Below are 12,912 nucleotides of genomic sequence, written 5' to 3'. Positions count from 1 at the left end.
AATCCAGCTCTTTTCTGTTAAGTCAGACATTTTTAAAGAGTTCTGCAAAAATGTGCAATGCCACTCTTCTACTTTTGTTTTGGAAAATATTTTTCATAAAATGTTATCTATACGAACACATAATGGTTTTATTTTTAACCCCCCCTCCCCCCACCTTGTGGCTTTTTGTGTGCTGTCTGCTCTCTGTGTCCATTCGCTCTACGTTCTTCTGTATTTTTATTTATTTCCTCTCCCCTCCTTGCAGCTTGCTTGCTGTCTGCTTTCTGTGTCCATTCGCTGCGGGCTCCTCTTTGTGTTCTCACTTGTCTCCCTTTTTGGTTGAGTCACCTTGCTGAGTCGGCGTCTGCGGGCTGGGCGGTGCTCCGCAGAGTGCCGGCGCCTGCCTTCACAAGGAGGCCCCGGGACGCGAACCCAGGGCCTCCCACATGGTATATGGGAGCTCATCTGATTGAGCCACAGCAGTTTCCCCATTATGGTTTATTTTTAAATGAATTAATACTTAAAATTTTCTTATATTTGATTTAATACGATGAATACTGATAGATATAACCCACACGAACAAAAACAGTTTAGGATACTCTGTAATTTTTGAGAGTATAAAGGAGTCGAGATCAAAAAGTGTGATAATCACTACTCTCCTGGATTCTAATCCACAACTATACTTTAAGACTGATAATTAATCTTCATCCACAGGCAATTACTGGCTACAGTATGACACATTTAATTAGTATATGTTTTTTGACACTGACAAATCTTACTTTCGATCATAATTAATGCAGCAAAATCATACTCTATAGTCTCAGTAGATAATTTAATGGGTTAGTGAGGACCCCAGCCAAGAACTTAGGGTGGGGCACGGCAACTAGTACAGGTCCTGGCTTGAAACAGGACTTCTGCTGAGCCTCACAAATCATTCAGTCTCTTCTGCTATCAAAAAGATAAACAAATTCAGGTATAGACATTTGGGTGCCTATTCAGCTACACCCTGGCCAACTGGGACAGCAATTAGTGTGCTTTCTTAAAAAAACAAAATAAGGAAAGAGAGAAATTGATGTTACAAGTGCAAAGTGGGGACAGATGAACTTTTTGGGTCCACGTAGCTGTTCCTTGATTGTAGACAGCAAATGTGCTTTGTCTCCTTGTCTGAACCAAGGACCCGAGAGGGTGCAGGTACTGCAGTGGTGACAGGGTTCACAGATCTCACAGGGACATCAAAGACACTGGTAGCATCTGGTTCACAAACTGCGTTTCCAGCGGTGGTTATTTTGTTTTCAAGCAATTCCCATGGAATTCTTAGGAAGCTCCCAGGTTCCTTGTGTTTAGAGCAAGTGTTGGAGCAGTGAGCTCGGCCCCATCCCTATTCCTTAGTGTCTCTCCCAAACAACGAAGACCCTGGCAGAGCACGGACATTGAGCTCCTCGGTGTGGGGAAATGGAACCACGCAGAATCCCCGACAGCGAGAGGTTCCCACACTCGAGTTCCACGAGGCGCGGCTCCTTCTGCAGCATGCCTGCGGTCCATGCCTCGGACCGTGTACTTGTTTTCTTGTTTCTTAATAAACTCTTCACTCCCTTGCCTAAAAAAAAAGGCACCTCCCATTGAGAGTGACTGCTAAGGGGCACGGGGTTTTCCTTTTTGGAGTAATGAAAATGTTCTAAAACCAACTGTGGCACCAAATGCACAAGTCCACGATTATTCCAAAAGCCACCAATTGTATACTTTGTATGGCTTGCATATGAGTGTATCTCAATAAAATTGTTTTTTAAAAAAGCACCTTCCTTCCCCCCCCAGTACTACACATTTTTGGATTTAGTGTCCTGGCTACACTGCTCTGCCCCTGGTCTACACAGCACATCAGGTCTAACTCTGGGGACGAATGCACTATCAACACTTCCCACTACGTAGGGGAAGGGAGCATCTCTGCCCACTGACTGCTCCGGGGGGCTGCCCAGGGGCCTGCATTTCTAACTGCGCCTTCTTTCTTCTAAATTCGATTAAACTGTCCATGAAAATCAATTCCCTCCTCTCTGAAGGGCTCGCCGGGCCTGCAATCCGGGGACTATTGCTTTCAGCAGGCTACAATACCAACCTGCTAAAACCAAACCCAAGCCACCCGCTTGCCCCAGGCTCTGACTGGCTGTGGGTGCTCCTGCCGGGACACCTCTCCATTCTCTCCTAAGGGGCCCCGATGTGACCTCCTTCCCAGAGGTGCCCCTGAATGGAAGAGCTGTGCTTTGGAGGTGCCCATCCCGGCCGACCATCACAGAACTGCCTTTGGGAAGGAGGCAGGAAACTCCTGGGCCTGAGAGAAGCCCAGAGAACCAGAGCACCCAGGAAGGCCACCCTGGCGCCTGGTCCTGAAGCACATGATGCCGTACAAACAAGTGACTTCCACATGAGCACAAAAAAGGGGGGGATGTTTTTTGTCCAAGTCAAACCAGGAGCTCCTAAGACGCAATGTTCCAGTCGATGGGACAGGAAATGACTTCCCATCCAGCTGACGGCATTTTCCTTGGGGATTCTGAGGTAACTGCAGATACCCGGGCAGACCTGGCCCTGGGGCTCACCTCCCTGCAGTGGGAGCTGCACGGCTCTGCTTTCCCAGCCCTGTGTGGGCAGAGGGGAGCCCATCTTCAGGTCGAGCCACCGCCCCGTGGCTGGAGACCGGAAAGCGGGAAGAGGTTCCCTCCTGTGGGAGGGCTCTCTCACCAGGCCCTGAGGAGGGCTGAGGGCAGGCTCAGACCCGGAGCTGACAGGTCTCGCTGCAGCCGAGCGGCGATACTCCCGGCCACGGGGGCTTCCTGCCCGGGGGGTGGAGCGTGCCCGGACCCCTCCACGGGCTCACGGTGCACCCGGCTCCTCTCCCTCTCCTGAGGATCTGGGCACTCCGGCCTGGGAACACACAGCCCCTGGGCACTGCCAACCCCCTGCCGGCGAGCACAGATTGCATCTACATGGAAGCAGCGTAGGAGGAGCCTGTGGGAATTCTCCACAGAAAACTTGAAAGGCAGCTGTGCTGGCATGAAGACATCAAAAGAGCTCTCTGCCCTCAGTGGCTCGCAGGGTAATTCCTTGAAATGAACACTGCAGGGGGCGGAGAAGGCTGCTGAAGGTGTCTGTGGTGGGGAGCCTGTGCCTCTCAGCGGGGGTCCAGCAGCAGCTCCTGCCCTGGGGGGGCGCGGGGTCCTGCTCCCTTGGCCTTCCCCACCTGTTCACATGGGGCGGGAGCGTGTTAGAGTAGAAGGGGTGCGGCCCCGCCGCGCTCCCCTGGGCTGAGCTGGGCTGGACCTGGAAGGCCGGCACCATGGGGTCCATGGCAGGGTTTGTTCCCAACCCTCCGGCGTCCGTGTATTCTGGCGGCCCTGGCTGCCGGGCTCCTGGCGTGGGCTTGGGGGGCTGCCTGGCCTAGGACATGCTGGACACCAGCTCCGCAGTCAGTGGAGGGGGCCCCTGGCCCTGCGGATGAAGAGGCCAGCCCCGCAGCGGAAGCGCATGCCCGTCAGCGGGGGAGCCCTGCAGCCTGGCCGGCCGGCGTTTACTAGCTCTCAAGGGTCAGCTGCTCCGCCTGAACCCGAGCATTTCCCTCAGAGAGGTTGAGCTTTGGGACTAAACACTGCTCAGAACTCTAGAGCTGGCAGGGGTGAGCAGCACCAGAGCCTCTGCATGGGGAGGGCCTGCACGCAGCACCTCGAGCCACAGCAGTCCTCGTGGTCACGGCACATATAGCACGTGGGGCAGAGTCCTTCAAAACAGCAGCAGTGCTTTTGGGCTTCTGTGCGTGCCACGAGCACCCACGCAGCAGTGCCGCGACCCTCCTGGGCAGGCGGCTCATGGCTCCTCAGTTTCCTCTCAGGCTGCGCCCAGCTCTTGGGGTCCCAAGCACAGCCTGGGCATGACCCTGTATGGTGAGCGGGTGCGGTGGGTGGGCACAGGGGGTGCGAGCTGTGCCTCTCAATGAGTATGCTTTTCTGTTCGTTTTTGTTTTTTGAGGAACCAGGGCCAGGGATTGAGCCTGGGGCCTCCCGTGTGGGAAGTGAGCGCTCAACCACTTGAGCCACATCTGCCCCTCTCTCAATGTGGTTTTGATTGGCACTGCCCTGGAGACGAATGACACGGAGCATTTTTTTCCTGTGCTTATTGGCCAGATGTTTATGTTCTTTGGGGGGAAGTCTGTTCCATTAAACACTATTTTAACTATGTGTTTTTTGTTGTTGAGTTACAAGAGTTCTTTATATACACTCTGAATACTAAACCCTTATCAGTTATGACTTGCAAAATTTCCTCATTCTATAACTTGTCTTCTCTTTCTTGATAATATCTTGTTACAGTTTTACTTTTCTTGACATTCAATGTACCTAGCTTTTAATTTTGTTGATCATACTTTCAGTGCCATATCTAAGTGTCCTTTGCCAAAACAAAGGTTACAAAGATTTACCCCAACGTTTTCTGCTAAGAGTTTTAAGGTTTAAGCTCATATAAGTAGGCCATTGGTACATTTTGGTTAATTTTTATATATGGTGTGAGTCAACAGTAGTACTTCATTCTTTTGTATTCAGCTATTGAGTTGTCCCAACATAATTTATTGAAAAGACTTGTTCTTTCCCAATGTATGGGCCTGGCACCATTGTCAAAAAGATGCTTGACCATGGACATGATTTTATTCCTAGATTCCATTCTATTCCATTGATCTATACATCCATTCCTGTGCCAGTACGATGCTGTAATGACTACTGTTGCTTTGTAGTAAGTTTTTTTTGTTTTTCTTTTAAAAATTTATTTATTTATTTATTTTTCTCCCCTTCCCCCCGTTGTCTGCTTTGTGTCCATTTGCTGTGTGTTCTGCATCCGCCTGCATTGTTAGGCAGCACTGGGAAACTGCGTCTCCTTTTTGTTGCGTCATCTTGCTGCGTCAGCTCTGTGTGTGTGTGGCACCGCTCCTGGGCAGGCTGTACCTTTTTTTTACACAGGACAGCTCTCCTTGTGGGGCGCATTCCTTGCACATGGGGCGCCCATGTGGCACAGTACTCCTTGTGCGTGTCAGCACTGCGTGTGGACCAGCTCACCACATGGGTCAGGAGGCCTGGGGATTGAACCCTGGACCCTCCATATCTATCAGTTGAGCCACATTTGCTTCCCTGCAGGAAGTTTTGAAATCAGTTAGGTGTAAGTCTTCCTACTTTGTTCTTTTTCAAGATTATTTGGCTACTACGGGTTCCCTGCAATTCCAAAGGAATTTTAAAATTAGTTTCACAGGTTATACAAAGAAATTGGCTGGGACTGGGATTGCACTAAACCTGTAGATTAATTGGGAAATGTATTTGGTTAAGTGTGTCTTTACAAAACACAGGCTGAAGTTCTAACCTCTGGTACCTGTGTCTATCACCTAATTTGGAAAGAGGGCCTCTGCAGATGCAGTCAAGTTAGGATGAGGCCAAAACAGATATGGGTGGGCCCTACGTCCAATAACTGGGGCACTCAAAAGAACAGATTTGGAGATATACGCAAGGGGAAGGAGGCCATGTAAGGACAAAAGCAGAGACCAGAGTGATGGAGCCACAGGCCAAGAAGGTGAAGGACTGCCCGTTTAGTCGAAGCGGGGCTAGAGGCCCGGAAGGGTTCTTCCCACAGAGCCTGCAGAGTGGAGTGGCCCTGCTGACAATTCGATTCAGATCTGTAGGCTTCAGAACTGTCAGAGGACAAATTTCTGTTGTTTGAAGCCACCCAGTTTGTGTTACTTTGGTATGGGCCACTTTAGAAACTAAAATTGGGAGTAATGCCATCTTAACAATATTAAGTTTTCTGATCCACAAACATGGGATGTTTTTCTATTTATTTAGAGCTTTAATTTCTTTCAGCCACTATTCTGTAGATTTCAGAGAGTAAGTTTCACACTTCGTTTATTAAATTTCTTTTGGAGGTACCAGGGATTGAACCCAGGACCTCCTATGTGGGAAGCAGGCATGCAACCACTTGAGCTACATCTTCTCCCCTAAATTTATTCCTTTTTAAAAAAAAGATTTATGTTACTCTTTATCTCTCTCTCTCTCTCTATTTTTTAACTTGTCCCATGCCTCCCAAGGAGACATCAGGACCTGAACCTGGGATCTCCCATGTGGTAAGTGGGTGCTCAACTGGTTGAGCCACATTTGCTTTTCCTAAACTGAATAAGTGTATCATTCATGATTCTTAGAGATACAAAACCAACAGGATATATGTGTTTATGTTAATGTGTGTAGATATGTGTATGGAGTTCTTATACAAACATAAAAAGATTATAGGGAATTGACTCACGCAATCATGGACACCTAATATGCAAGAACGAGGCCAGTGTTTGATCAAATGACTTAACATAACTTAACAAAACTGACACATAAAATTAACCATCACACTATGGTTAATTCTTTTTGATGCTATTGTAAATGGAGTTGTTCTCTTAATTTCATTTTTGGTTGTTCATTGAAAGTCACAGAAATACAAATGATTTTTGTAAACTGATGTTCTATCTTGTGTGCCGACCTCATTTATTAGTTCTAACAGTTTTTTAGTGGATTTTCTAGAATTTTTTACATATATTAATAAGATTATATCATCTGTGAACAGAGATTGCCTTTTATTTCTTTTTCTTCCTTATTTCCCTTGCTAGAATTTCTAATACAATGTGGAGTAGAAGTGTTGAGAGCAAACATTCTTGTCTTGTTCCTGATCTGAGGGGGAAAGCATTTAGTCTTTCACCATTAAGTATGTTAACTGTATTCTTTTGTTTGTTTTAATGTCCTGTATTATCAGGTTGAGGCAGTTTCCTTCTATTGCTTGTTTGTTGAGTTTTTTTATTATAAAAGGATGTTGAATTATGTCAAATGCCTCTTATGCATCTATTGAGATCATGTTGCTTTTTATCCTATTGAAATGATATATTAATTGATTTTCAGATGTTAAACCAACCTTGCATTCCTGGTATAAGTCCCACCTGGTCATGGTGTAAAATTCTTTTTATATGCTGCTGGATTCAGTATTTCATTGAAGATTTTAGTGTGCAAGCTCATAGGATACATTGATTTGTCTTTTCTATTCTTGTGATATCTTTGTCTGATTTTGATATCAAGGCAATACTGACCTCATAAAATGAGTTGGGAAGAATTTTAAAATTTAAGAAATTTAACATTTTATTAGTACTACCAAATTAAAATGTTTGCATACCTTCTGATTTTTAAAATTGATATAATTCACATGCCATAAAACTCACTCTTTTAGAGTGCACAGTTCAGTGATTTTTCAGAATATTCACAAAGTTGTGTGTAACCACTACTATCTAATTCGAGAACATTTTCATAACCCCAAAAGGAAACTCTGTGCCCTGATCCCATTAGCAGTCACTCTTCACTGTCCCCAGTCTTATTCTAGAAATTTCATATAAATGGAAATACACAATATGTGACTTTTTGTCTGGCTTCTTTTATTTAGCATAATGCTTACAAGGTTCATCTATATTGTAGCATGTATCAATATATCATTCCATTTTATGCCTGAACAATATTCCACTGTGTGGATATCCCACATTTTTATTTATCCTTTCATGTGCTGAAGGACATTTGGGCTATTTCCACTTTTGGGCTACTACGAGTAATGCTTCCATGACCATTTGTGTAGAGTTTTTGTGAACAATGTTTTCAGTTCTCGTGGGCATGTATCTTAGAGTAGAATTAATGATTCCCACGGCTAACTTTAACTTTTTGAGGAACTGCCAAACTGTTTTCCAAAGTGGCTATACCACTTCACTTACTGTAAGTAACACAAGAGTTTTAAATTCACATTCTCGCCAACATGTCTCTTTTTTATTATAACCATCCTACATGGTATGAAATCGTTTTTCATTGTGCTTTTGATTTGCATTTCTCTAATGACTGACAACACTGAACACCTATCCAAGACCTTAATGGCCATATGTGTATCTTCTTTGGAGCAAAATCTATTCAAATCACTTGCCTATTTTAAATGGATCATTTGTCGTTTTATTTCTGAGTTAAAACAGTTCTTTTATATATTCTTAAATATATATGCAAATATATTCATATATTCTAGACCTTTTTTCCTTTTGTTGGCTCTGCTTTTGGTGTCATATCTAAGAAATCTGCCTAAATCAAGATTTACACTGGATATATACCCAGAAGAACTGAGAGCAGTGACATGAACAGATATCTGCGCACCGATGTTCACAGCAACATTCTTCACAATTGCCAAAAGTAGGAAACAACCCATGTGTCCATCAACAGAAGAATGAATAAACCAACTGTAGTCTATTCACACAATGGAATATTATGCAGCTTGTAAGAAGAAATGAAGTCGTAAAACATATGATGACATGGATGAACCTGGAAGACATTATATTGAGTGAAGCAAGCCAGACACAAAAGGACAGATAATGTATGACTGCGTTACTATGAACCAAATATATTGTGTAACATATTGCATGATTAAAAAAATTTTTTATATGTATCCAGTACATTTAATAAGAAATATAAGTTTTTATTCAACTATGTTTTCTTTTCAGTTTTTAATTGTTTATATTTTCAATTATTAAACGTACAAAATAAAGTTTTAAAAAAATCAAGATTTACATCTGTTTCTTCTAAGAAGTTTTTAAATCGTTTTAGCTCTTAGATTTAGGTCTTTGGTCTAACAGATGTCATTTTTGTATATAGAGTGAGGTGGTGGAATCTCATGAGCTCTTTCAAATCTATTCATTCTTTACGCTGTCCTAGATTAGTAATGATTTGTCCCAATTAAGGGCAAGGGAATGAAAAGAATAAGTAAAAAGCCCTAAGACTCTTATGAGTCATGAACCAGGAAGAAATTACTTTTAAATGTCTGTCTTTTAAGTTAATCTTTAATGCCACCTCTTTCTGATACCTCTAGGACATTGAAAAAAAAAACATCACTGAAAAATGATTTTTTAACATCTAAGAATTATATTCTTTTCAAGGGAACCCCGACTTACTAAGATTTAGAACATGCTTTAGCTACTCAATTGTCCCCGATCTATCTAAAGGGAATCCAGATTTTTAAGAAATTAAGACAAAGCAAGACAAAAAAGGCCCTTTATTTTATGAGTTAAGCTGCTACTCAACTCAGACAAAACAAGACAAGACCAAAAAATGAGACTAAAATTCCTTAAAAATATTTTTGAGTAATTGCCTTTAAAAAAAAAACATTAAAAGTTGGTCCTACTTTATGCATACAATGATAATATCTCCAGTATTTCTGAGGTTCCCTAAGAGGTATGGATGCTGGAGAACATAGCTTTTATAGTAATGAATGTAGAAGAGGAAATGCAAATCAAAGAACACCAACAAACATAATTCTAAGCGCAATGATAAAGGGATAGAGCAGTTTCATTTTCCTAAGTATAAAGGCCTCAAAAGCAGCACTACACTCACACACATAAAAACCAAAGTGAAAAGAGGTCAAGAAAACTAACTGAATAGGGTTCTTAGATAGACATTTTGCAGACAAGCTGAATGTGACGTAAACTGACAAGCTAGAAATGAATATGACATTGAGCATGCTAGCCATGGTTTTAAGCAATCTGAAACTCCACAGCACATACGGGGATACTCACGGGAGAGAGTTTCTGGATGAGGTCATGGGCAACATGGACGAGGTTCTTGTCTTCATGGAGACATTTCTGAAACTTCTTGCTCTCCTCATCTTCCAGAAGATCAAAATCAATGGCAGCATCCAGTAAGGCCTGAATGAGCCCCTTCCAGGATTTTAGGGCTGGAACCTGAGGTGCAACTGCAGCACTGATGCCTGTGCCAATCACCAGCACAAGTTCTCGAGGCTTCTTTGTTTTCAAGCTTGGAAGCAGCTTCCTGAAAAAATGAAATACACGAACATACAATAAATATGAAGTCCACAGAAAGCCTATTTTAACTAAAGCCGTGGTATTCAGCTGTACCTTTTATAGTTGTAAAGATGACAAACCAGTTTCTGACACCTCTCTAAATTAGCTTAAGCAAAAAGACCAGAATATCATGCTAATGCCCACTGAAAAACAAAGCCACAAACCTATCTTACGAATCATAAAAAAAAATTTTGGAATCAACTTTTTCCTTTATTGTCCTCTCAACCTAAGAAAACCTTCTCATCTCAGGAAAAGATCCAAATATATTAGAGCTCAGTAGAGTTCTGCCAAATAAATTCATTTTAAACCAACATTAAGTTTTAAAAGCACATGTTTGATTTGAATTCCAGAAAGAGAGAAACATAACAAAACATAACAAAAATTCCTATTATTGAGAAACGTAAAACAGAAAATGAAAGACAACAAAAATTTACCCCCACATTTTATATATTATTAAGATAAACTGAGCATGAGATAGTCAAATATGGGAACAAAACTGCCCTCAGTTTTGTTCTAGATATCTTCAGGCAAAGGAAGAAAATGAAACTGGTCATCAGAGAGTTCTCAAAACACAGAAATCTAATTTACCTACATAAACAACAAAGAAATAACCAAAGGATGTGACAAAAAGATGGAAAAATTCCTTTTTCACCATGATATAACATATGCAAATTTTTGTCCTGAAGCTTATACATAAGATAGTATGAGTACAAGTTTAAGTTGTTTTAGTTTTTGCTTTTTCCTCCTTTCATCCTGGAGACTACGCTAAAATCCCTGGTTTTGCCAGTTTTAATTTTTGCTAATGATATGTTTTTATCCAAGAAACTGCCTATCCTAACATTTATCCAAATGATGATAAAAATGAATGGACAGAGATCAGCATTTTGATATAACTAAAAGTGGTGGTCTGAAACTGCATGTACCCTCAGAAAAACATGTTCTTAAATCAAATCCATTACTGTTGGTATGGACCCATTGGCATAGAGCCCTCTGATGAGACTACTTTAGTTAAGGTGTGACCCACCGGTTCAGAATGAGTTGTAATCCTCTTACTGGAGTCCTTTATAAATGGAATAAATACAGAGAAAAAGAGAAAGCCAGAGAAGTAAGAAGCTGAAAGTAGTGAACCCCTGAGGAGAAGGGAGAGACCAGGAGATTCCAGGATATGTGTTGCCATGTGGCAGAGGTGCCACAGACTGCAGGCAGCTAGTCTTTGGGAAGAAAACATTGCCTTTATGATAACTTGATTTGGAAATTTTCTTGGCCTCAAACTCTTAAAGTTAATAAATTCCTATTGTTTAAGCCAATCCATTTCATGGTATCTGCTTTCAGCAGCCTAGGAAACAAAAACACTATAAAAAGGGGAGCAAATGTGGGTCAAGCAGTTGGGTGCCTGCCTCTCACATGGAAGATCCTGGGTTCAGTTTCCGGTGCCTCCTTAAGAAGTCGAGATGACACAACAAGCAAATGCAATGAACAGAGAGAATGAGCACACAAATGAGCAGGGAGCAGATGTGGCTCAAGAGGCTGGGTTCCCACCTTCCACATGGGAAGTCCTGGGTTTGGTTCCTGGTGCCTTCTAAATAAGAAAAGCAGATGACGAGTGGACAAATGAGCAGAGAGACGACAGAGCCATCTTGGGCTGGGTGGGGGGCAGATGTGTAGGGAAAAAAAAAAACACTATAAAAGGAACATCACTTTCAGTCTTGGGAAACCTGGCTTTGGGGAACAAACTCTAGAATCATCTTTCCTACCCCCAAATTCTACATTCGGTCATTCACTAATTATGAAAACCCTATAAAGTTCAGGGTACTATGCAAGGCACTAGTGATTATCTCAGAACAAGATGGAGTCCCTGATCTCAAAAGTTTAGTCTACTGGAGAAGACTGGTAATAGATGTTAGAAGCAAATGATAAATTGTTTCAAGTTCAGGGGAATCAAGACTACACAAATACACACATACAAAGAACATTTCTAGAAGTATTCCCAAGAGCTGTAAATAGCAGTTTACTCTGGGGAGCAGGATTGGGGGAATAAAGAACTTTGATGTTCACTTTATACTGCTGTACTATTCGAATTTTTTACCATAGACATGCATAGATTTGAGCTATTAATATAATTTTCACTAATCTAAGATTTCCAGTTAAAAAGGAAAAATTTAACAGCTGTGTTTAAACTACCAAATAACAGTACAAGTATTTTTTTTTAAAGGCATAAATCAAAAAGGAGAATGAGAAAAGATGGCAGCAGACAAGAGAAGTCAACAAATTTTTTGAAGTTGTAAAGTAACAGCCCTCTGCATAACCTTGGGAATGTTCAGGCATCTCTGAAAGCAGAGGGGCAGGTAGGGCTAAAACAGGAGTTTCAAGTCTGGTTAGAAGCAGTCAGAACTCTAACCTCCCTCTCCCATCCTGGCAGAAGTCTAGAGTCTTGCCTTCTGGAGAGGTTGAACCAATGGACACTGGGTAGTTTGGAGTGGAGGGGAGAAATAGTGAAAACAGAGGGATTAAGAAAAAATCCATATATGAAATAAGAGAGTTCCCCCAGTCCCCTCTCCCTAGGGAAGACTCCTAGAATACTGGCAGCCAAACTTGTACCTGCACCCATCCCCCACCCAGTTAGGCGATGGGAGGATTCCTCTTTGGAAAAAATGGCCAGCTAGACAGCAACACCATGGATTCTGAGAAGTGGGAGTTCCTCAGCCGTAGAGCCCAGCCCATCAGCAAACAAGGCCTTTATGCACATAGAAGTTTTCCAACTGCTGGTTTTTTAGTGTTTTCTCTTAAATATGAACAAATAAGGATAAGCCCCCACATGGGAGTTGAACCAAAACAAACCAGCAGGAGATACAAGATATACTGCTGGGAGTAGCAGGGCACATTCATCCTCTAGAAAAGGCAAGAAGACAGGAAGGTTTGCCAGGCACATGGGAAGCGGCAGGGGTGCAAAGGAAGCAGAGCAGGTGGTCCCTGAGGGTGGCTTTGCTGAGCGCAGGAGAAGTGGCAAGGGA

The 12,912-nt window shown here is 42.6% G+C and overlaps 1 protein-coding gene across 6 annotated transcripts in view; it reads right to left on the bottom strand.

The window, feature by feature from the left end:
• FAM118B (family with sequence similarity 118 member B) overlaps positions 1-12,912 on the bottom strand; it is an 85,095-nt gene that overhangs the window by 17,274 nt on the left and 54,909 nt on the right. For all 6 annotated transcript variants that reach the window (XM_012529307.4, XM_058289450.2, XM_012529306.3 and 3 more), the window contains one exon: positions 9,617-9,869. In XM_012529307.4, the coding sequence (XP_012384761.1) occupies positions 9,617-9,869 (253 nt within the window). The remainder of the gene's footprint in view (positions 1-9,616; positions 9,870-12,912) is intronic.

Source organism: Dasypus novemcinctus, chromosome 27 (assembly GCF_030445035.2).
Source record: "Dasypus novemcinctus isolate mDasNov1 chromosome 27, mDasNov1.1.hap2, whole genome shotgun sequence".
NCBI classification, from domain to species: domain Eukaryota; kingdom Metazoa; phylum Chordata; class Mammalia; order Cingulata; family Dasypodidae; genus Dasypus; species Dasypus novemcinctus.
Note: the sequence above shows the minus strand (reverse complement) of the source record. Positions and strands in the feature narration are given on the sequence as shown.